At 38.4% G+C, this 23300-nt stretch overlaps 2 protein-coding genes across 4 annotated transcripts in view; one reads left to right on the plus strand and one right to left on the minus strand.

The window, feature by feature from the left end:
• Positions 1-27: 27 nt before the first annotated feature.
• LOC139443225 (tubulin-folding cofactor B-like) lies at positions 28-8465 on the minus strand. The gene is made up of 7 exons (XM_071224197.1): positions 8230-8465; positions 6727-6870; positions 6207-6300; positions 5045-5180; positions 3343-3398; positions 2509-2581; positions 28-1317 (listed from the first exon to the last, which is right to left on the minus strand). Exons 1-7 carry the CDS (start codon positions 8350-8352, stop codon positions 1197-1199), a joined length of 747 nt encoding a protein of 248 aa, XP_071080298.1. The 5' UTR covers positions 8353-8465; the 3' UTR covers positions 28-1196.
• Positions 8466-14110: 5645 nt separating this feature from the next.
• LOC139442388 (dual E2 ubiquitin-conjugating enzyme/E3 ubiquitin-protein ligase BIRC6-like) overlaps positions 14111-23300 on the plus strand; it is a 77952-nt gene continuing 68762 nt past the window's right edge. For all 3 annotated transcript variants that reach the window (XM_071223191.1, XM_071223192.1, XM_071223193.1), the window contains exons 1-2: positions 14111-14299; positions 20597-20781. In XM_071223191.1, the coding sequence (XP_071079292.1) occupies positions 14119-14299; positions 20597-20781 (366 nt within the window). In that variant the 5' untranslated portion in view covers positions 14111-14118. The remainder of the gene's footprint in view (positions 14300-20596; positions 20782-23300) is intronic.

Consider the following 23300-nt stretch of genomic DNA (forward strand, 5'->3'; position numbering starts at 1 on the left):
TGTATCATTTATTAAAAGCACATGGCAACAACAGTCATAGAATATATTCACAGTAACAAAATTTATAAAACAAAAGAATTACAAGAATACATGACAGGACATGTAACAATAACATGGTATTTTTTTAGGTTAGTGAAATTGTTCGAATCATTGGACAGACATATATTCACAAGATGTAAATATTTAGGAGAAAACATCTATACAATCTTTATTGTAATATTTTGAAACCTCCGGAACCACTACATTGATGAGAACCCATAATGCAGGCAGCAGTACAGATTAAGGATCATCCTTTAGATTAGAATCTAGGCAACAGTATAGGGGTAATGAAGATGAGTAAAAGGATCCCTTCACTTCAATATGAACTTAGAACATTGAAAGGAATGTCAATGAGACTTGAACCTGTATACAACACTGCACAGTGTGAATGTATTACTATGAGAGTGACTGTAAGCAAACAGAAGAGATCCGGCAGGTAGGCAATACGAGAAAAGCAGTCTGACAGTACACATTGTTCCACAGTCTGGCATTATGGCCTCCAAAACAAAGGACATGAAATAAATCAACAACAATGCTTCACACTCAGTTCTGTGACCCAGTAGTCAGCACAGCTTGAATATCAGATATCCTGTTGTCATGAAGCGGATGAAGAGCAACTGTTAGATCTTCACTCACAAACAAGCAGAAGAAGAAATAGCTGCTGCAAGTAAATGTTTTTCTTCCGACATGATGTGATCACCATTCGACAGGACGTTCGTGGGAAGCAGCACAGTGATCTCTTTTCCTGGTGGCTTGCTTCCGTGCGACACATATGGGTGCATTGTACAAAGCGATCTCAGCGTTAAGGTCATCATAACTCCCATACCTTAACATAGACTTACGACAATCGTAGTGCTAAGGGTGTTTTGTACAACGGCACCCAGGACTGACCACATGCACATACATGATAGTTACTGTTCAACAATACAGGTGAGGCTTACGTCAGGACTTGGGACACTGTTTTGAGAGAACAATGTCCTTTCCATCTTTAGGTTTGCTCATCTCAGATTGAAAGAATCTTTCTCAATTTCACTTTTATTGCCATTTTCTAACCAAGACCAATGATCCACCTGACAGCAGCTCAGCTCTGAAGGTTACATTTATAAATTCCTGGAATGACCACTGGGTCGAGCGTGCTGACTGTGTCTGCTGTCTCTTCACATTTCCTCATCACTTAAGCCAAAGTCTTCTTCTGGGAAGTCCCCTACTTCCACATTCAGGGGTTTCACAAATCCTCCATACTTGGCTTGACAAGTGAAATACCGCTTGCCATTAACACTGAAAATAACACATTTACTACATTAATAGTTAATCAATAGTGTCATGACACTGTAGCTCACCTGGATATGTAGCGAACAATAAAAAATGTCAACAAAGATATTCAAATATTTTCTGCATAACTATTGAGGATTACCTTTCAAACATGAAAGAAGTAAACGCATTTCAACATTTCTTATGCTGCAACAGTGAATATTGTATAACAAACTTGGGGCAACACACAACGTGAAGCCATCAACAGACATTGTCCTAATATCATTGCCAAAACTTTCAATTTTGATGCCTTTCGTTAAATAACTGAAAAAAGACCACTGTAGCATATACTCTAATCTCAATAACCATTTTCACAAGCAATACGTGAAACGTTTTCTGAACAAACATGTAAACATAGTTCTATGCCTGTTGAGCTAACCATGCTGTAGAAACTCACAATGCCTTACAACGTGCCCACCTTAACCTATCTTGACTGAAACATGATGGTGGCCTGTAAATAATGGAGTCTGAGTGAGTCAGTGAGTTGGGTTTAACACCGCTTTTAACAATATTCCAGTTATATCACGGCGTGTCAGCTTAATGTGGGAGGAAAGCCCGAAGTGATGCAGGTCGCAGACCTTTATCACTTAGGTGAAACCCACGAGCACGGGCATTGTGCTGACAAACCTAGAAACATAATCGGGGCGAATCGGTATTCGAACCCATAATCATAGGTTTCTGGCGTGCCCAAGTGACGCAACTTTGCCTCAGACGATTTGTCCACCCCTGCCTCCAATGGAGTCTGAACCAGGCAATACCTATTCCAACAATAATTCAAGGTTCATACAGATATTGAAAACTAATATTCAAGGCCTTTGCAAGGTTTTCAACTGTCATTTTCAAAGCTAGTTGAGTTGGGTTATTATCCCTAGTCTGTCAATATTTTGTTTTAATCCAGCATACTACATAAGAATCATAAGACCCCCAAATAAATTATGGACATCAGAAATTTTCCAAGCTTTAGATATATATTGTTATATGAATCAAACTGCCGGGAGACCATCACAAATACTTCCAAAGAAACAAAGAAATTAAACTGAAAGACGCATAAACCTTTGAGCAAGTGTGAAAATGTCGACGAACCAATAATGATTTTTTCAGCAGAATATCAGAACAAAGACAAGTGGAAACATTCTTCTTCTTATTGATTCAACTGACCTGCCATCGTTTTTGCCATGGGGTTCGTCATACTGCACTCCCACCCACAGGCCTGGCTTGAACTCAGTGTCACCTGAAAGTACATTAGATGCTTGACTCAGTTTTGAGAAGATCACATGAAAGACAAGTCTAACAGGTTCTGAAAGACTGATGGACAGAGTTTTGCAATGAACCTGTGCAAGGACAAATCTCTATCAAAACAGAAATCAAAACAATAGTTATTGTTAATAATTCTAAGAATACTACCTCTACGGAGACAATCTAAATGGAGAGGGATGTGCACTGAAAGCACCTGGCTTCCACTGAGCACAGCAAATCTCTGCACATCCAGCAGAAGGTGTGTAAAACCCTAGCAATCAAACTACTAATTATAGCCTTGCCTTGGGCAGCAAGATACTGTTACTTGCACAACTGACGCAGGCTCCGTCGAGGATGGCATGAAGCAAAGTTGATGAAATGTTGCCTGGCACAACAACCATGTAGGTCTAGGTGATATGTGGATCCACTTCAATTAAAGTTGGCGAAATGTAGTGTGGTGTAAAAACACATTCTACTCTGCTTCTTTGATGAAGTGTAGTGTTGAGCAAAAAACACAAGTCTTGATCACTTGGCAAAAGAGACAAGAATGACACCTTGGGCCGCCTCATGCTTCATGGGTGCGCTGTGTTGGGTAAGGTGTTTCAACGTGTTTCAGGCTGTGTTTGCCAGCAAAGTTCTCAAATCTTGTTAGGAAAATGACACAAAATGCATAGTGTGAGACATGATCAGTACATATTCGAAACTTCCACTGCCATCCCAAACACCTATTAAGGCCAATAATACAAAATACTTTACCCAAATACATGACTGTTCCTCTTCGTTTGGGCTGACCAGTGATCTGGACTTCACAACTGCAACATGCAATGAGACATTTGGGGGCATCAAAAATAAACAAGCATGAAATACTCATACCCACCGCAAATATTCCAGATCTGCTCTGGAAAGGAGCACAACCGCCATTTTCAGTCGAAGTCAAAGTCGTTGCCACGGGAACACGAAAAATAAAGTTTTCAAAAGTCCTAAACAGTGAAAAGGCACCAGTTCTCCACTAAACCAATCTATGTGGCAAGTTTGGTTAACATATCTCTCATGGTTTTTGAGATTGCTCCACCCATTCCACTTCTGCACCAATCTTTAAATATTCTTTCTAAGCGCCCCTAACAAAGACTGAAAATCGACATGACAGTACATAATTTCTTGTGTAATATATGGGTGTTTTTAAGAACACAGAATCTTAAAAGGGGCATGTAATTGCTTTGTAACTATTCTCGAAAAACTTTTTTGGGGTTAAATTGGAGTTTTTCACTGCCACTCCATCTCTGATAATAAGTTTAACTTGTTGTAATCAGTACCCCACTTGGTCAAATTTCCATGCACCCTGAGCGCTTATTAAGGCTTATATGGTATTTCAGGTATTTCAAACAAACAACTAACTATTCACAAAGTTTCCAAACCTGCAAGAATGCATGTACTGTTGCAGATCATTGTTACCGTATATGACCGCAGATAAGCCGACCCCGTAGATAAGCTGAGGTATTAACTTGACCATTGAAATATGAAAGAAAATGATATAACCCGCAGATAAGCCAAACCAGGAAGTGAAAGGCAAAACACACCACAAAGTCGACTGCAAGACTGTGCTGGTACTCGCAGATATTCAATAATATAAGATGGAAAACGTTGTAATTATATTGAAAAAATCATCATAAGTTCTAATAAAGATTGAACAAACCAGTCATCCACTCCCCTAATGTGGGAAGCTGTACAATACACAATGGTGAAACTTTACGTAACACTTTCAAGTCAGGTGAGCCAAAAGGAAAGCGAGATCAAATCTTAAAGCATCCTCTTTTAATTGGGCTCAAGAAAGGCGGCCATTTCCACGAGTTCAGCTTCCCATTTCCTTATTCACTCCGATGTTCTATGCAGTATTTTTTGTGAAATTTGTTTAACTAGATATTTCTCATCTACGCAGGTTTATATCATGGACTGAAAACATAAGGGATCTATTTTGGGGGATATTTACATGAAATTGTGTGCAGTCTTCACTACCCCAAAATATCCAAAACAATATTCATGATCCCTAACTATTTTTGTGGATGGTGGATGGTGCTGGGTTGAGGGAGTGAGTTGGGTTTAATGCCGCTTTTAACAGTATTCCAGTTATATCACAGCGTGTCAGCTTAATGTGGGAGGAAAGCCCGAAGTGATGCAGGTCTCAGACGTTTACCACTTCGGTGAAACCCACAAGCACGAGTATGGTGCTGACAAACCTAGAAACATAATCGGGCGAACCGTGATTCGAACCAACAATCATAGGTTACTGGCGTGCCCAAGGGACGCAACTCTACACAGCGAATTGCGGCGCCTTAGGCGACTTGGCCACCTGTGCCCCCGGTGCTTGGTTGAAAGGGTTGGTGATAGTATGTATGCATATCCACATAATGCAGAGACCCTAGAAAAGGGTCGTGGGTAGTTTCATATTCTATTCACTCACCGATCACCTATCTTCATTCCTTCCAGTCTTTTCTTCTCTTCTTCCTCTTTCTGCTGTGCTTCTTTTTGTCTACGAGCTTGTTCTTCTGGATCAAAGCGTCCAAGCTTATTTCTTTCTTTAAATGACCTGACACTGTCTGAAACATTTAAACAAAGTTGATAATTTGCAAGTTAGCCTGTCATTTGAAGACCTTGACACTAAGTATGGACCTTCCATGTTTCAAAAGAATGGGCTTGAACTTAACCTTCTACCATAAGATTGTATGTTGTGCAACCAATGAAAAAAGCAATGTATCCACCATCCCCGCATCTCATTACTCTAGCCTTATAACATGTATAAAGCTCTGCGAAAGAGAATGAGTGGTAGAGGCACACATGAGGTCAGTTCAAGCAGGCACTGTTTGCACGAGAGGCACGTAATTGACCTAGCTTTTGGACGTAACAGTGGAGATTGGGGGGGCTTGGGGGCTTGGGTGGCTATTTTTATTTTCAGAAGCTGGAAACATGATTCAAGCACGTTCCCACATAGGATCAAAGAAGAAGGGAGAAATGCAAAGTGTGAGCTAGGATAAGTTTAAAAATTTGACAATTACTGTACATGTACATTGAAACGTTGAGATCACAAATTGACAAGGGGGCACGGGTAGCCCAGTCCTCTAAGGTGCGGCAATTCCCTGTGCAGAGTTGCATCCCTTGGGCATGCCAGTAACCTATGATTGTGGGTTCGAATCCCGATTCACCCCGATTATGTTTCTAGGTTTGTCAGCACCATACCCGTGCTCGTGGGCTTCACCGGTGGTAAACGTCCGAGACCTGCATCACTTCAAGCTTTCCTCCCACATTAAGCTGACACGCCGCGATATAACTGGAATAATGTTAAAAGCGGTGTTAAACCCATCAGATTTCCTGAATGGCCCACATTTTGGAGGTTCAGAGGGCCGCCCTTTTTTCAAGTCCTGGGTGGCTGAAATGTAGCCATTAGTCCATTTTCATCAACATAGAATACTCATAATAAGTGTTATCCCAAATATAACATTTGTTACATTTGACCACTTTCTAAATGGCATTGTGTATTCATAGAATACTCAGTACGTGTTTCCGGAACGGATCACGTTATGAAACTGAAAATGATGAAAAATGATATTTCTGAACCAATATGTCACCTGTTCGCTTTGAATAGTCTTCCTCAGCCATTTCATACTTTTCCACTCTTGAAACATCTTCAAATTCTCCAATTATTAGAGAGTTATCTTCTACCTGTAAAGTTGCAAAGAAATTATTTCAGTCTCAAAATGATGGTACAGCAATGCACAGTGAAAATCCAGCTAATTTCTGACTTATCAGGCTTAACACATGATAAATGGTGTCTACGGTTTAAAATCCATATTTGTCAAAGATATCATCTGTAAATCATTGTCACACAGCATAGCATCCTTTCACATCTTTAACATTGACAAGGCTTTTCTTTATAACATCCTAAAATTAACTTTGAACAAACTTGAGAGACACTGCTGGTTGGATCACCCATGTCACGTCTCAGTTCATTGTTCAATAGCTTCAAAGGATCTGTCAAAAACATGAACAAAAACTGAACAATGAAACCACAACCAAGTACTCCTTTAACCACAACCAAGTACTCCTTTAACCACAACCAAGTACTCCTTTAACAGCTGTAAAACTTACATGTACAATCATGTTATCTTCTATAGGGTAGGAGCCAAGGAGTGCAGCATCATTGTCAAGCTGGCATACCCTCTTGTTGTCCTTGTCATTTAGTGACAGCTTCATGGTTCCAGATGATGCCCCTGTCAACAGCTCAATCTTGTTCTGTTATCAGTAAAAAGTAACCTCTTATGAACACTCCCCTCAGGAGGAAGGCAAAACAAACTAAAATCTATAGTTCTCATTACCTTACTGACCCTAGAAATGTGGTGCGGCTTCCAACACAAGACATTCAACGCCAACATTATTGTTTGTGGTTATAATAATGGCAACTCACCAGAGTTATCTCCCTTGCCTGTCCTCTGTAACGTCTGCCATTAAACACTGAAATTTTACAAGCGTGTTCCTGGTGTGTAGGTACCCCATTGGGTGATAAGTAACGGTTTAACTGGCGCAAACAACATTGTTTCCTCATGTATGGCACCAGTTGTCACAAACATGGTATCAAAAATGTAGGTCTGCCCAGCAAACGTGCTTGCCCTTTTATTTGATAGAAGTGGAGAAGCATCACAGCCTCATGTAGAAAGGCTACACCTTACATATTTCAGTCGACACTAGCTTAGCAGGGGGATAATCTAATTCAAACTTTCTGTCATTTGTTTAGCTAACTGATTGACTTATGTACATTTTCCAACACTACTTTTTGTGGCCATGGCATAAAAGATGTGTCTTGATAACCTTATACAACTTCTTCATTACCATGAATGCAATGTTTCGGTGTACATACTGACACCATTATCAAGCAGGGTGGCATCAGTGCACCATTTGTCTGATGTTTCACAGTGTTATGGAGTAATGCTTCAAGAATGAATCTGGAGCAGAAAAGGGCATCGGTTCGGTGTATATCTACATTTACTGTATATCCATATCTTTTTTCACTTAATACTTACTTTGACACATGACAAATACATGAATTTTGTACATAATCATGAATAAACTTTTGTAGTCACACATATATACATTCGTACACATTCACTTTTGCAATATTTCTTGTTATTGTATGCTCATAATATATATTTATCTTGTATCACACATATAATCAGTTCTAGTATATTAAATTTACCGTATTAGCTGTAAAAATCAAACTGGACAATACGAAAATTGACAAATGGGATGCTTATCAAAAGTATACACACGATGAATGTTGTTGTGTGAGATTGAACGGAAGAAAACAAAATTAGTTTGTGCGTCAACACAGGAGGATCCATGATTTGGAAAAAAATGGGGTGTGCACGAAGTGATTGTACCAAGAGTTGAACCGCCAACGCGGACCTTACTGTTCTGACCAATTACTGTTACTATGAATGTTGCACGGGAACTCTTTATTCTCTACTTACATTATCATATATATATAGGGGTATACATTTTTTTTCACTGACCAATAACGAGTTCCTGTGGAATGTGCCCAGGTTAAACACGTAGATCTAAATGTATAACCAGAGACCATATAATAATCTAACACACCTTCAAGTCTGCGATTGTCAGATCTTTCTGGAAACGTCTTTCACTTCCAAAAGTATTTACGTTGCTTGTCACTCTGACGTTAACAACACTCTGTGTTATGACCTGGAAGCCGCCCTCTGACATCTTGGCGAATATTATTGACAAGGATAATAATAAACTACACAAAAATTACAAGTCCAGTCACATTTGCACGTGTGTTGTCGTTCAGAGCTGACAGACAGACTGGTATCATGTCCCGGTTGCGCTAAACAACACAAGGCAAAGCTCCCTCCCAGCGCGTGCCACCTTCGTTACACTCTCGGTAACATCCCCGAACGGGCTATCGCAGTGGTTTAGCTGGGCCCCGTCTCTCATATCACAATTATAAGAGTAGACGAAGGCCAAAGAAACGATGGCTGTCAACGCCTTCGAAATATTAGACATGCACTATGTTATAAAAAAATATTATTGGTCGCTATTTTTAGACGAAGCATTAGCCTTCGACAAAAGCCTCCACTGAGAAGCGTCACAAACTACTTTTAGTCATTTTGTTAAATGTGCCGCCATCAGGAGCAGGGAAGACATTCAAAATTTTTATTGTAACTGATTGCAGGAAATTAAATTTGCAAAAATATTACCTTCATACATTTAACGTACATGATATCTGTATGTAGAGAAATAATAATAAACACAGTCTAACGTATTCTTTGCCTAAACATTTCGCTGTTTTTCGAATACATCCTCTAATTGTGCTATGCGAGAAAGATTTCTATTATACACTTGACACAAAATAAAATATCCTCAGACATGTGAACGAAATGCGCATGTAGGGAATTTATATGTGTCGACACATGTCGAGCCACGAATACAATAAAAATGTCCCATTGAAAATATTCAGAACTTGTTCTTTCCACTCCATGATGCAAAAGTGTTTATATTTATAATTTGTACAAGTATCACTTGTCCCCAACTTGATTCAAATAAATAGCTGGAATATTTCTACATACAACAAACAAACAAACTTCTAAATCTGTACAACATTGTAGCTGAGTGACAGCAGCATGACGGGGACATTCCTTTTCAAAGCGTCACGAATATATATGATAGTGATGAAGTCTAATATTGCACATCAGTGCGGTGTCAAATGGGGAAATCCATTAAATTTGAAACGTGGATGGTTTTGAGTAACTATTTACATCAATCAAACTTGTGTTAACAGTCTGGTTATGTGATTGTAATGTGTTGAGTATTTTCAAGATCCTTGGAAAGGTGGTATGGGGGCCTTATGGCGCAAGTTGACGACGCGCATAGGGAGCCGGGAACCAGCTTAGGGGTAAACTGGTTCCCGGATCTTCCACTTGGTGCAGCTGCAAAGTGTAGTTATACTGGTTAGTCTGTCATAGACCGCTTGCGCTCCTCGCGCACTGGCGCGTTTTCGTATCACCTCGTGACTTTCCGGGACCTTTTTGTAGGTAGCCGATCGTCATTCGTGACCAATCCGTGAAGGAAAGGGGGCGAGTGGTGACGAATGAGCAGATCGTGTTCAGACGCATTCGTCACCACTCGCATCTTTCCGTAACCGTAACAAGAAGGCCCCGGAATGTCACCAATGGTTCAGATGGTGACCATCCGATCCGTCGAATTTCTGAAATTAAAATGTTTCAATTTGTAGAAAAAAAGTGTCTGGGTTTTTCCCGATCGGTCGAATATATGCTACCACTCAACCATGACTACTCACTGGGCGCATCTACTTTCACTAATTCAGGGGTGAACGGATGGTAGCAACTGCACCAAATACTGGCGATGTGTTGATCGCAGTTGCAAAGGTAACATTAGTATTATTATTTTATACCGTTTTCTACGTTAACTGAATATTTTAATTTGATAATGTTCTATTTTGATTGTTATAATGTTGTAATCATTTTGTTTTATATTCATGTATTTTTTTAATTGAACAATTTGGTTTAATAATATTCAGCTTCATCACACTCATCAAGAGAGAACAGTCAGTTACTGAGGTAAAGATTGCACAACTTGCCGGTCATCAGCGTGAACCACGACGCCGACGAAGGTACTTTGAGATCGACGAGCAGATTCGACTGGAAAAGGACAGACTGAGACGTGGTGAGAGAGTCCTTATGGACTATGTTGATCATGTGGCAAACCTTCTTGGTGTGTGGTGACATTTGTGAATGAAATTTGCGACTGAAACTATGATGTATTTATTGAAAATGAAGAACGAGTGTTTTAGTTAATAGAGATCATTAATGAACGAAGATCACTTGATAAATATTTATGTTGGTGTATGGATGTTAACATGACTATTGTTAACGTTTAATGAATAAAGATCATTGATGAATGAAGATTACTTGATAAGTTTATGATTACTTATTATGTTTGTGTATGTATGTTCACGTGGCTATTGTAAACGTTTTTATGAATAAAGATCATGAAAATTGTTAGAATCATGAAGGTAAACTAAATGTTTGATAATATACATATTGATTATTTATCATGCTGTTATTGCTGTATGTATGTGAAAATGTATTGTTATATCTTTGTTACAACAGAATAAAGAATATGAAATAACCAAGTCCTCGTGTCAGGTGTCATATACTGTCCCTAACAGCGTCAAGTTCCCTATCACCCCCATGAGAAAAAATAATGGAATACGCTAACTGCAGACACGTTAAGTAAACACGAATATACTTTCCCTATCCGTAGAATTATTTTACCTACCTTAATTTCAGAAATTCGACGGATCGGATGGACACCGTTCAGAAGGTGTGTGGAATGGAGGACAGCGAACCAGTCTAAGTGTAGCTTGCGCACCGAAACTAGGACAGGGTACCAGTCTAAGTTGACAGACGGCCGTAACAAAGCGTCTAGGTTAAGAAACACATTTCCTCGTCTAAGTTTCAGTAAATCGTGCTCCCATTTAACACGCAGAAACTGTAATCAGCTCGATATTGGTAAGATCAGAGACCATAAAATAGATCTATTTCATGGTCTCTGGTAAGACCGAGGAACGATATGTAGCGGAGGTTTCAGAGGTTTTCAGATGCACCAAAAACTAAGCCCGTGATGCTTGTCATGTTTGGATAACTCTCCCTAGCTATGTCCTTGTACAAAAGCACTTTCCGATTTGTTACAAAATGTTTCTCCCGAGACAGACACAATTTTGGTGACCCTCCCCTGATTCCCACTGATCCATCCACCCCAGTAATAACAAGAGTTTGCCACTAACGTGGCTATATCCCCGACCCCAGTTGCAGAATTGGAAGAGTTTGGAAACTAAGTCCATCTTGTTGCCATGGAAACGTAAAAGATAAAAATCTCAAAAAAATTTAAATAGAAAAAGGCACCAGTTCAGCATGTACTTGACAGACCTGCTTAGTTTCGTGAAAAAATATTGAACGGTGTCTGAGTTATGCTCGGAAACGAAACGTGACGGACGAACGGAGCCCTTTTCTATGTCCTCTGCCAACATTGTTGGGCGGGGGATAATTAATGACCGGCCCTTTAGATATCACAAATTTGAAATATATTTGGATGCTGATATTTGTTGAATTCTAAAAATCGATTTTTGGATCTTAATAATTAATTTCTCGGTTCTTGAAAAAACCCCGCCCCAAACCCATGCTTGTAACGACTATGCTTGTCGAAAGAGGCGACTAACGGGATCGGGTGGTTAGACTCGCTGACTTGGTTGATGCATGTCATCGTGTCTCATTTGCGTGGATCGATGCTCATGACATCAATCAGTGGATTGTTTGGTCTAGACTCGATTATTTACAGACCATTGTCATATAGCTGGAATATTGCTGAGATCGGCGTTAAACAACAAACAAACAAACAAATAACGTCATAATTAAAAAAGTTGAAGCCCTGAACTATGGGCCCGTATGACCAAATAGGCGAGTCCATTTGTATTTGTATTCAATCGCCGATAATAGGACAGGGTACCAGTCTAGTTTATTTACTAAACTGGTTCCACTGTTGGTACGCGACGCAAGTTTAGCGCGATTAAACCAAAGGGCGGCGTCCAAATAAAGTGGTAAACAGTTGTACCAAATCCGGTTATGATGTTGTTCGGGATATTCTTTTTCGCCTCTCTTTATCGTAGACCGCTAAAAGTACTATGGGACGATTCTTTTTAAATTGACAAACTTCAACCTGTTATTTGAACGACAATGAGATATCAAATGCATTTGTATGCCTTTGTATAAAGTTACATATTCAATACGAAAATCCATTTTCCACTATGACATCAAAGGACGAGTGGGTGATATACACACGCACAGAGACATCGGCTCATAGCTCCACAGTGCGTAACTTGGCCATTGTATTTCTTGATGATAATTTACTATGGATCCCGACGTCATTGTGACTGACTTACTGAGGTTGTTCTCAACAGACCTCTCTCATCCAATAATGATATTATTTGAAAACATTTTTTGTAAACAAACTAAGAGATGTTCCTGTAGAGCAAGTTGTGCATACATACGCACATGTGACTTCTCTTTTAGGGGAACTATTTTATTCCGCGGTTGGTTCTGTATGGCTGTCAGTATGAACATGGAGTCACACGTTCAGATCACAGGAATTCGTTATTGGTGAGTGAATAAAAAATTATATATTTATTATATTCATTTATTTTTCTTGTGGTTTAGATCTATCGCTACATTCCTCGATGTATGAAATAGTGATATACAAAATTATAAGACTTTCACTTTGTCTGAGTTAATTGAAGAATGAACCTTCATGGAGTGATAGTCAAAGATTGTTTGGACGTTGTCACAAGCTCCAACGTTCATACAGTTTTGCCCACACGAGTTTGCGTCAGTCATGGCGTCACGTGGAACTTTATTGACACTTTCCTTTGTATTTACCAAATCACTGTAATCTACCTACCCAATCCCCTAATTCTTCAATAATATGACCAAATAATGCGACGAATAGATGAATGGATTTCTCCAATTAGTAGAAAACGCTGCAAATCTATGATCTGGATTCGGCTTTTTCAACATTTTCAAAAAAAGTACGGTTTTCAGAGCACAGCTTTCCTTTTCTACACCTGTTTTGTTTTGCTTGTTTCCATCTAGGCCTAGATCATTGGTGATGTTTGACAGCTGAATTTAAAATGTATGAGGAATTCATATATATATATATATATATATGCTTTTGTAATTGAATTCTCTGAGTAAGTATAATATATTTTGATTTCAAAAGATGAAATGATGCTGTGACTGGTAATTTAGTATTTAATGTAACAAATTGCGATATTGACACATGTAGGCCTACTTAGCACTGTATAAGTGTTCGTGGTGTATTTTGAGTTTTGCTACTCTTTGAAGACTTGGTGGGGGTTGAAGGGGACATATAAATATATGTTCTAACTTCCAGAATCGAGTAACGAATGCGCATAAATTTGGAGACATGCGCACACCTCAAAAGATCGTTTTGAGTGAAAATGATTACGACAAACTGCTCTGTTAATGTTAATTTTGTTGGCAGCATCTTTACTTCGCTAGTTTTTAACAACCTTCACGTCGTCCACTATTTGTTTTCGATACCGAGGACCAATGAACGCTATGTTTAGTGTCATCCAATCGCGGCCTACGACAAATCCACCGCCTGTCTACTAGTTCAGATAGACAGGAACCCAGTCTAGTTTATTTACGAGCATTTGTATTGTGGGTAACATCATTCGAAACCATCACGTGACGTCCCTGTGAAAAAATGCAATAAAATGATCTTTTTATAGAAAACGCGTGTGCTCATGCTATACACGTATATTCTCGGTAAAATTTAACAAACGGATTACCAAACGTTAATAAAAGCGTAGAAAAAATCAAGTTCCGAAATTAGTCGTGATGTCATGTTGAGGACGAGAGTTTAGATGGTAGCATGGCGGCCACTGACAAGCAGTGGTTCGTCGGGGAAGACGGATGTTTATCCGTTGGGGAAACAGTTACAGGTGTAACGTATCATTCGTCTCTTAATTCCATCATTTTAACTACAAAAGAACCATCTTTGAAGATATTGGATGCAACATCAGGGATAGTTTTACAGAAATCTGACCTATCGGGTAAGGTTTTAGGAACGCCTGCGGTAGGCCTAGTTCTGTGTACAGGCATAAGTCTAATAATGCGTTATGAAATATTGTTAAAACGTTTTGTACGAGTCGATTGTTCCATGTACTCGGCTCGGGATATATCTGTTCCATGTTTCAAAGTATATTACGTGAAAACCTTAGTATTGTTTTGCCTATCCAAATGACTATAGGTGCATTAGTGTTTCGTAAGGTTATATATCCTGTTCGAAACCAGCTGATACCCTTTCATCCAAATTTCGACAGGTCTAATTAACTCTTAATTCTTATGTTGTTTTAACATTGTATTATATAGGTGTTATACTAGTGTGTAAAATCCAACATATATGCATGTTTATTCAGTTTGAGTCAGAATTTTCTGATTTGTTTGTACATGGTTTGATGTTTATCTTGCATTCCAATTCTAAAATAGGTAGGTGTAACTTGAACACAGCAACAGTAACCATTGAAATATAAATTTTTGTCGCAACATAACATGGCAAAACCAGAGGAAAATGCACTCTGTAGATACTTGCGTATATGTTCCAGTTTATGACTAAGAATAGTCTATTCCCAGTGAAAAAATGAAAATATATGGTGTGGTATGACTCTAGTATATTGTGGGCTCTATATTATCACGGTCTCTATATTTTCATGGTATTAGTTAATCTTGTAATCCACATCCCCTGTCAACTGCGAATCTAAGCATGATGTTTCATCACTTGATCAATACAGGACTGGTTGCGGTATGTCATGATTGCTCGTAAATATACATGTTAACTTTTTTTATGATAGTTTCGGGAATGTTTGTGAAGTAGATTAACCCATACCTCCATTCGAAATAGGCCCCATAGAACCCATTTGTTTAGACGAAGTCCCTTGATCCAGCCTAGTTCGTATGCATACTAATTATGCACAATTCAAAACAGTAAGTGATGTAAGCCACATAATCTACACATATCACACCACAACATAGCCATACTGCGATAATATATGGAGTTGCTTGCCCTTGAGTCGCTAATGACAGGTACTTTGTTTACCAAACTCGGTAAAGAAAATCAGCAGCGATCAATCCTGATTGATGTGTCATAAAAGTTGAACAAAGAATAAGTAACACTTTGTGTATGACATATTTTATAGGTATGTAAGCGTGCACCATTACTATTCATTATTGATTAACTACCGCAAGATATAGTGTACCATCCTACATTTGCATTAGACTGGATACCTGTTGGCCATATGTATTTGATGCTTCAAACACACGGGCATGTGATAGTGTTTCTTTTTGAAAAATAGGGGGATAAAGCTGAAAATAAGCAGAAAATGACCACGTGTGCATTTGTATGGTTTTATATGATTAAGCCACAAAACTGAAAACCAAAGCAATTCATAAACATCAGGCATTAACAATGAAAACTTTCTCGAAAATAGAAGCTCCATAATGGCGTGGAACAACGTCATCAGTTTTCTGCAGCAGGGCCACTTTTCAACAAACGTGTAGTATTTTTAATTGTCTTTGGTGACTGAAGATGATATTTACTAACGAAAGCTTTTATTACAATGATCTTGTGTGGTGGGGATGTCTCCAAAGCCCCTACTAATTTAGTGAAACGGCTAAAAATGGCAGCTGAAAAACTTAGAAATTTACGAAGGTATCTGGTACAATGCAATTTTGAAAAATTGTATTATTGATTTGTAATGTACAGTTATTTCTCTTATCGCCATCACCCTGTTATAGCTAGTGTGAATACGATTGCAACTCATCTTCTTCTGCGTCTTTTTATTGGAAAACTTTTGCATTTAAACATCTCATCTGAGATGGATAATGAAATATGGATGTTGTGATCGGTTGTCAGAAGAAAGATCAGCTTTGAACCAAAACCTAATACCCCAGTAGACGAAAAAATCTAGCATGTGGTCCTCCGTTTACGTGGGTTGGGTAGGTCATTTTTGATTTTGACACTTCAGTGTGAGGTTGTGAAATCACTAAATATATATTTCCTCTTTGGTTCATAGAAACTCCACTCGATTGGTCTGCTTCCTGAGATGAACCACTCAAATGTTTGGTTCAAATGTTCACAAACACTGAAGCTGATAACCAGGCAATGTTGATATGACTCAGAAAAAATTCAGTTGTGATTTGGAATGATGTAAAGAGATTCTTTTTAATACAGTAAATTTAAAATAACTGCAAAAATAAATACAAATATGACTGAGCGGCAATGTTGGTCTCCAAGGACACCACTCTTACTGCTTTATCAAGGTTGAGGTACTTGCCCAGTCGCATCCCCACACCTTTGGCAAATCAGAAAGGACTTAGGTATCTATGTTCTTCATCATTTTAGCTCACTTAGGTGGGCTGTATCACTGATTTCGTCAAAATCATGGTCTATCTCTCGGTCATTTATTAGTTTTCAAGTTTTTAATCAATTTCTTTATCAAAGCATAGTCCAGAAAGGAAGTCGCCAGTTTGAACCTTATGCCATAAAGGTAGAGAAAGCTGCTTTCTGATTGGCTAATGTTAACTTTTTGTTAGTGTTTTTTCAGCCGGCCAAAGTATGTGAAAGGTTGTTCTGGTGAGACCTGTAATTGGTAACGGGATGTCCTCAGATCTTTGTTTTGAGGTAGCGAGACCTAAGATCTAGTTTGAATGAGATTTGTCCTATGATTTTAGCTCAAGTTATATCAAAGCTTATATTTCTGGATTTAAGTACTGATATACCACATGAAGTTTAGGAAAACTTATGAACCTCAAATCAAAAGCACAGTCAGCAAGATTGATAATTCCAAGGTTATTGTTATACTTTTACCTGAATGTCCGTCGTTGAAGGCAGTAAATGGGGGTATTGCCCATATTTTATTGGCGTTTTGTCCTTGTGTTGAAAGAAACATCTATAAATTGCATTAAAAAACACCACTATTCGCTGCTTTTACATTGACGGAGGAACTGGTGTAAAGTCAAACCAAATCTTATTTTGTTTAATATGATGGTGCCACATGCCAAATCTAGAAGCTGTTTGGCCAGTAGAGTCTGAGCTTTATGACATTTTATGCCGTTTCTATTTATTAATGCATTCAGACAGTTTTCAGTCCAAATTGGCTGCCAAACGACACAACTTTTGACAAGCGTCAAAGAACATTTTTGGTCCAGTGTCTATTGATTTATGCATCATGCCAATTTGCAAAGCTTTCTATTAAGGAACTACTAGAATCCAAATGGACGCCATACAAAGGACATACAAACAAGGACTGGTCGTCCGTTAACTGTGTCTGAGTGGGGTATTCATGTTAAACTGCGACATGGTATCTCATTTGGCTGGCACTATAAAATCGGCATTAGTCCGGACAAGTACAAGCAGCCACACACACGTGCTATATAAGTGCAATAATCTAGGATGCAACGTTATTTCGACTCACCTCACCTTTTTAATGTTGCAATGTACTGCAAATTTGCAGATTTTTTATAGCAAACTTTATGAAATAGTTAAAAACAGAAGTGAAATCCAAGATGGTGGCAACCAAATGAGATATCTAAGAGTGGTGAGAGACAATCTCTGCAAATTGTGCAAATAATGCAGCTGCTGTATTCAGAGGAAAATATTGCAGAAGATGTCTTCCCTACAAAAATATCAAATAAGGTCTGTACCATCTTCCTGAGGCAAGAGAGTTAGCTGACTTTAAAAGTCAAGTTTCCACCCTTGCCGACTGAGGCTGGAATTACTGGGCTCGGTCGTAGTGCCACCAGTGGCTATTACCAATTGTGTCCCTTCTAAGCCTCTCCTAGGGACCAATCAGATTCCACCTCTCGTATCACTTGCGTTTGCTTCACACAAAATGGTTGCACCCGGTCAGGACGATCGGATCGATAATCAATATCTATATTGTGATAAAATGTGTCTTACATCACGAAATGCATCAAATCACCTGACCACCTTGATTAAAAACATGAGAAGATTTGGAAAATATCTGCTGACAACGAGTTGGTGGTGCACATGCTTTGCAAATCCTACAATCGACCGAAATTTGCATGACAGTTTACAAACCAGATTTCAATTTTGGTGCGCAATTTTGATTGGACTATGCATAGACTCGTTAATCCAGCCAAAATGTAACTCCATAATACCAGCCTTTTATAGTCAGTTAACTCTCTTGTCTTGGGAAGATGGGTCTGTACACATTGAATCCAATTTGCATGCAACATCACTTGGCTTTTAACATGACCAAGAACATATCATCTTCAGCAGCCAATATCGAGTAGAACTCAATATGGTGGCCATCAAAGACATAATTTGACATGTTTTCTGGCGACTTGGATACAAAGTATGTAGAATTTGGAAGCATTTGATTGGATACTTTCATTCGAGCAGATTTTGGCTGACAAGTACTGAGAAAAATGGTTAAATACATGGCAAAAACTAAAGTCCAATATGGCTGCCAAATGATGCCATTTAGCGACATAAGATATCATGGTAACAGTGATGGGTTTCTGATGCCACTTCCGTATCCAGAATTTGGAGGCCATCAGACTATTGGTTTCTGAGATAGTTGCTGGTAAAAGTTGATTTCAGTGAGTTAACTTTGAAATATCTGCACTTTGTCCTTGAGTCTAGAGCCATGAGATTGTTAGGGGAACAGTCTTCAGATTCTTGCTGATGATTGTTTTGGAGTGCTTATCATTGGTTATTGAGTTATCTCTTGTACAAAAAATGACGGAATAAGAAATAATAGATGATAATAATTAATAAACAGAATGATTACCATGATTACAATAGGGCTCTTAGCCTTTTAGGCTTGAAGCCCTAATAATAAGTATTGACATATTCTACTGGACAGTCAGGCAGGTGGGAATAAATTTCCCCTATCATGACAGAAATGTTACATAGCAGCAGGCAGCTATTTCAGACACTGAATATAGATAATTTAATATTGATCCTATAGGTCATATTGTTTTCTCCTCGGTAAACAGATTAATTAGGCGACATATTAGGTGTTTACTTAATAATTACATTTAATAACTTTACCTCTAAAAATACAAAATGTCATCTTCCCGAGGCAAGGGAGTTTACTGACTAGGCTGGAATTATGGAGTTATATTTTCGCTGGACGGGTCTATACATAGTCCAGTCCAAATTGCATAATGAAATCGACGTCTGGTTTGTAAACTGGCATACAGAATTCGGTCGATTGCAGGATTTGCAAAGCATGTGTACCGCCAACTTGGCGTCAAGGAATATTTTCCAAATCTTTTCATGTTTTTGTTCAAGGTGCTCATGTGATTGGATGCACTTCTCGAAATAAGACCCTTTATGTTGCAAAATAGATTTTCATTATTGATCAGATCATCTTGACTCGGTGCCGCCATTTTGTTTGAAGCAAATGCAAATGATATGAGAAGTGGAATCTGATTGGTCAGTAGAAGGAACATAGCTCACAGGTGCCAATGGTGCAGTACAGTGGAGCCCAGAAATTCCAGGCTAGTTCGGCAAAAGTGGAAACTGGACTTTTACAGTCAGTTTACTCCCTTGTTTTTGGCAGATGTCTCCAAGTGTAACACCTAAACCTAAATTGAATTATATGTATTACTTGAATGCCACTACCATGCCACGATGTGTTAACAATTCTTATTACTGTCTGGAAAAGTAAAAACAAGACGCTTATTTGTCTAAAATATGTATTTCATGACGTGTGTGCCTTCTCCATGGTTTGTCAGGAATATGGTTGTCCTTAAACATCAGCGGTAGAAATTGGTCCTATAGTCCTTGCCAAATTGTCCAATAGTTAAGATATAGTAAGGACTAGTAGAAATTTGCCATTTTTAAGAGTTTTGTTATCATTATGAGGACAAGTGAACTAAAAATGTTACTTTCTATCGCTGAACATGCTATCAGACAATCAATGGGATATATTTTAGATTGCAAGATGCTTTGCTAAAATATCAAAGGTGCTGGCAGTACTTTATTAGGTGATGAAGTATACTTTTGAGTTACATAATCATGATAATGATGGGCTGACATCAAGACGCTGTTTCAATTGCATCTGGTGAGCCTGGCATTATCTCGGAATGACCGTTTGATTCAAGAAAAGTTTTTAACTTTGTTTCTTCTTGAAACTGATGGTAAAGGGTATTTTCTTCCACTTTACTGTCACATGGACAGTGTTGGTATACTTTATCAGTTTGTAGCATCTCTCTTTGTAGCAATGCATCTCATACAGTAATCATTGTAATTCAGGTACATATCAATTTCAAAGTAAATAGCTCTTCACATTTTGTATGTTTGGTATGCTTTATTGCAGTTGGACAGAAACATGGAAATCTGCAGTGTGTGTACTTATCAGAAAAAGAGAAAACTGTATTTTGGGATGTCCAGGCCCTGGGGGTCAGGAAGGATCTCAGGGGGGTGCTGCTCCTTGACACTGCTCTACAGATTCCTGTCAAGCACTCTGAAGATATTGTCAAGTGTGAATTACCGCTAGTTGAGGTACGTTCAAGTTGGCATTACCAGTAGAGAATGCCTCTATATTTCAACAAATAAAGACCTCATATTCCATGAATGATTGTTGCAATATTAACTTATGGTTTTGTTGTTGTACACTAAGATCTTATGCTTTTTGACCAATATTAAGCAACATCGTGAAATGCCACCGCTTTGAGGTTTTATCATCATTTACATTAACTATCCCCACCGTTGTTAACCATGCAATGGTATTGATATGTACACATCTTTCACATATCCCTTTCTCATGAGGTGATGAAAGGGTCAAGGTCACGAGAAAGAAAATCTACCTGACGTTCTTATGTTGAATAACAGTACATTCATTCTTGCAGATTTGGAAACATAGTTGAAATGTAGATACTTGTTGCACATTGGTTAATATGTTTGGCCTCAGTATTTATACAGAGAATATATACCCCCGGGTATTTATAAATGGTACCATGGTTTCCATGGCCCTGTTACTATATTGACATGAAACATGGTAATTGCATACATGTGTCTGAAGTTCAACCATGTAAAATATCTATGGCTTGTCTGTGAAAGATGAAGGCTTTTGTAAAGACTTTGACAAAGTGGAAGTATGGTTGATCATCAGCTACTTGTGCACTAATCTAACGCACCTCTGCCAATGATGCCTGGATCAAACTTGTGTAGAAGACTTCCTCCTTGTGGTGTAAAAAGTCCTCCACAGCAGAAGTAATCTCCTCATCATTTGCATTATGCTTGCCAGACAGTTCTAATTTCCCCCCCATGTTTTCAAACCGGGGAGATACAGAGATCAGCAGTCTGTCTGTCTGTTTTCCGTATCATTGAATATTTCTTCTTAAAATTTGCTATACAGATCATTCAGGTGATAAACTGGTGTCTTTTGATGATTTTTTTGTATTTATATTTTATTTATCTATTATTTAAATGGAGGAAGTTTAATGTGTTTAAAGCCACAGTCATGCATTGCAGTTAGGGATGTCATATTTACCAACATAGGTATCTCATTTCTGGGATGATGCTCCAGGCGTAGCTCCAAGTCTTTTCTATCCAGGAGCCCTTCTCCGGTGTGCAGATCATATGGATTCCACTCGGACTTGTCTGAAGGTTCTTTTGTGCCTAGGTACGACAGTCTTCCCTTGTGATGGACACTCATGTAAGCTGTAACCAAGTCCCTGACTGATGGTTGACCGCTTGGCCATCGTTACTCCTAACCCGGCTATTTCGGAATTGGGTCAACTGACCTAATGCTAGCAGTGCAGTGCAGTGCACTTTTACAGATTGGTTGGCATGATTACTTTTAGGTAATGCTACAACCACATGATCAGATGCCTGTCGCTAAACATCAATACATGCAACACCAATCATTGTCACCTTGATATAAGAATGGGAACACTTATGCAACACCCAGGGGATGGAAACAATCACCTTACTTCATACGGTACAATCATTCAGACCAAAAATTATATATGCAGCCTTATCCAGAGATACAGATAAGCTGCCTATTTCGGTAAAATACCCCCAGAACATTTTCAAAACCCAATTTCTTTCAATTAACTTGCGTACAGAAACGCATTCATTGAATGCAAAACTCAAATTATATAAACACCTCGCGTAAATTTCCAATGAATCTTTTTCAGCATGCATACAAAGGAGCTAATTTCCAAGCTTATTTACTTTCCGGGTCAAGCATGTTTATTTAGAACAGTTATATACATTTAAAACATTATTTCATTTCTTTAAAATCTTAAAATGTTCACTAATTTTGGGAAAACCACAATAGATTGATGAATAGATGAGTGAAAAAAAATTGGTTACCCAATGAAAAATGAAATAAACCCATTAAAATAGAAACCCTAGAGTAAAAACTCAATTGCTCAAAATGTTATCTGTAGCTCTGGCCTTATCTACTAGATTCAGCTACGATTTTATTCTTCTCATGTTCGTTATGTCGATGCCTTAGCACGCTGTCTTCAGATGTTACGATCAAGCAGTAATGTGATGTTCAATCACTTCCGTGGGCGATGTGTGATGGGATTAGCCACACAACTAGTTGGAAGAACTTCTTCAGCTGGACCTCTCACAGCTTTGTCTTTCTGTTAAACATCAGCAGTAAATGCATTAAGGAGTAATGCAGGAAAAGTATACAAATGTAAAAAATATTTCGATTTTACTGATTTTGTTTGGCTACTCCCACTATTTTAACCAGTCAGCAATTGTTTTGAACAAGTTTTATAACCTTGATATGAGCCACATTTAATAAGCACTGGTCTGGTTAAGTTGTGACACACCAGTTCAATGTGATTTCATTGGCTGATAATTTTTGTGCTGTCTTATTAAATTTAACTGATGTAAAATGATATTCAGGAAGTTTCAAGCATTTTTAATAGTGTTTATGTCCTATTAATTGTAAACATTCACGCAAAATTGTCGAGAATTGGGTATTTCAATAGGCCTTCTTATTGTATTGTATCATATCTTGAACAAAGTATTGCCACAACTCTTATTGCAACCATGGC

The sequence above is a fragment of the Haliotis cracherodii genome, unplaced genomic scaffold, assembly GCF_022045235.1.
Source record: "Haliotis cracherodii isolate W230 unplaced genomic scaffold, xgHalCrac1.p SCAF_5, whole genome shotgun sequence".
Lineage (NCBI taxonomy): Eukaryota > Metazoa > Mollusca > Gastropoda > Lepetellida > Haliotidae > Haliotis > Haliotis cracherodii.

Coding starts and splice junctions, on each gene's coding strand:
- LOC139443225 (XM_071224197.1), bottom strand. CDS start 8,352: ATGTCAGAGGGCGGCTTCCAGGTCATAACACAGAGTGTTGTTAACGTC. Junction 5,181..6,206: donor AGACTATTCAAAGCGAACAG/GTGACATATTGG, acceptor TAAATGTTTCAG/ACAGTGTCAGGTCATTTAAA. Junction 1,318..2,508: donor CATGGCAAAAACGATGGCAG/GTCAGTTGAATC, acceptor TGTTATTTTCAG/TGTTAATGGCAAGCGGTATT.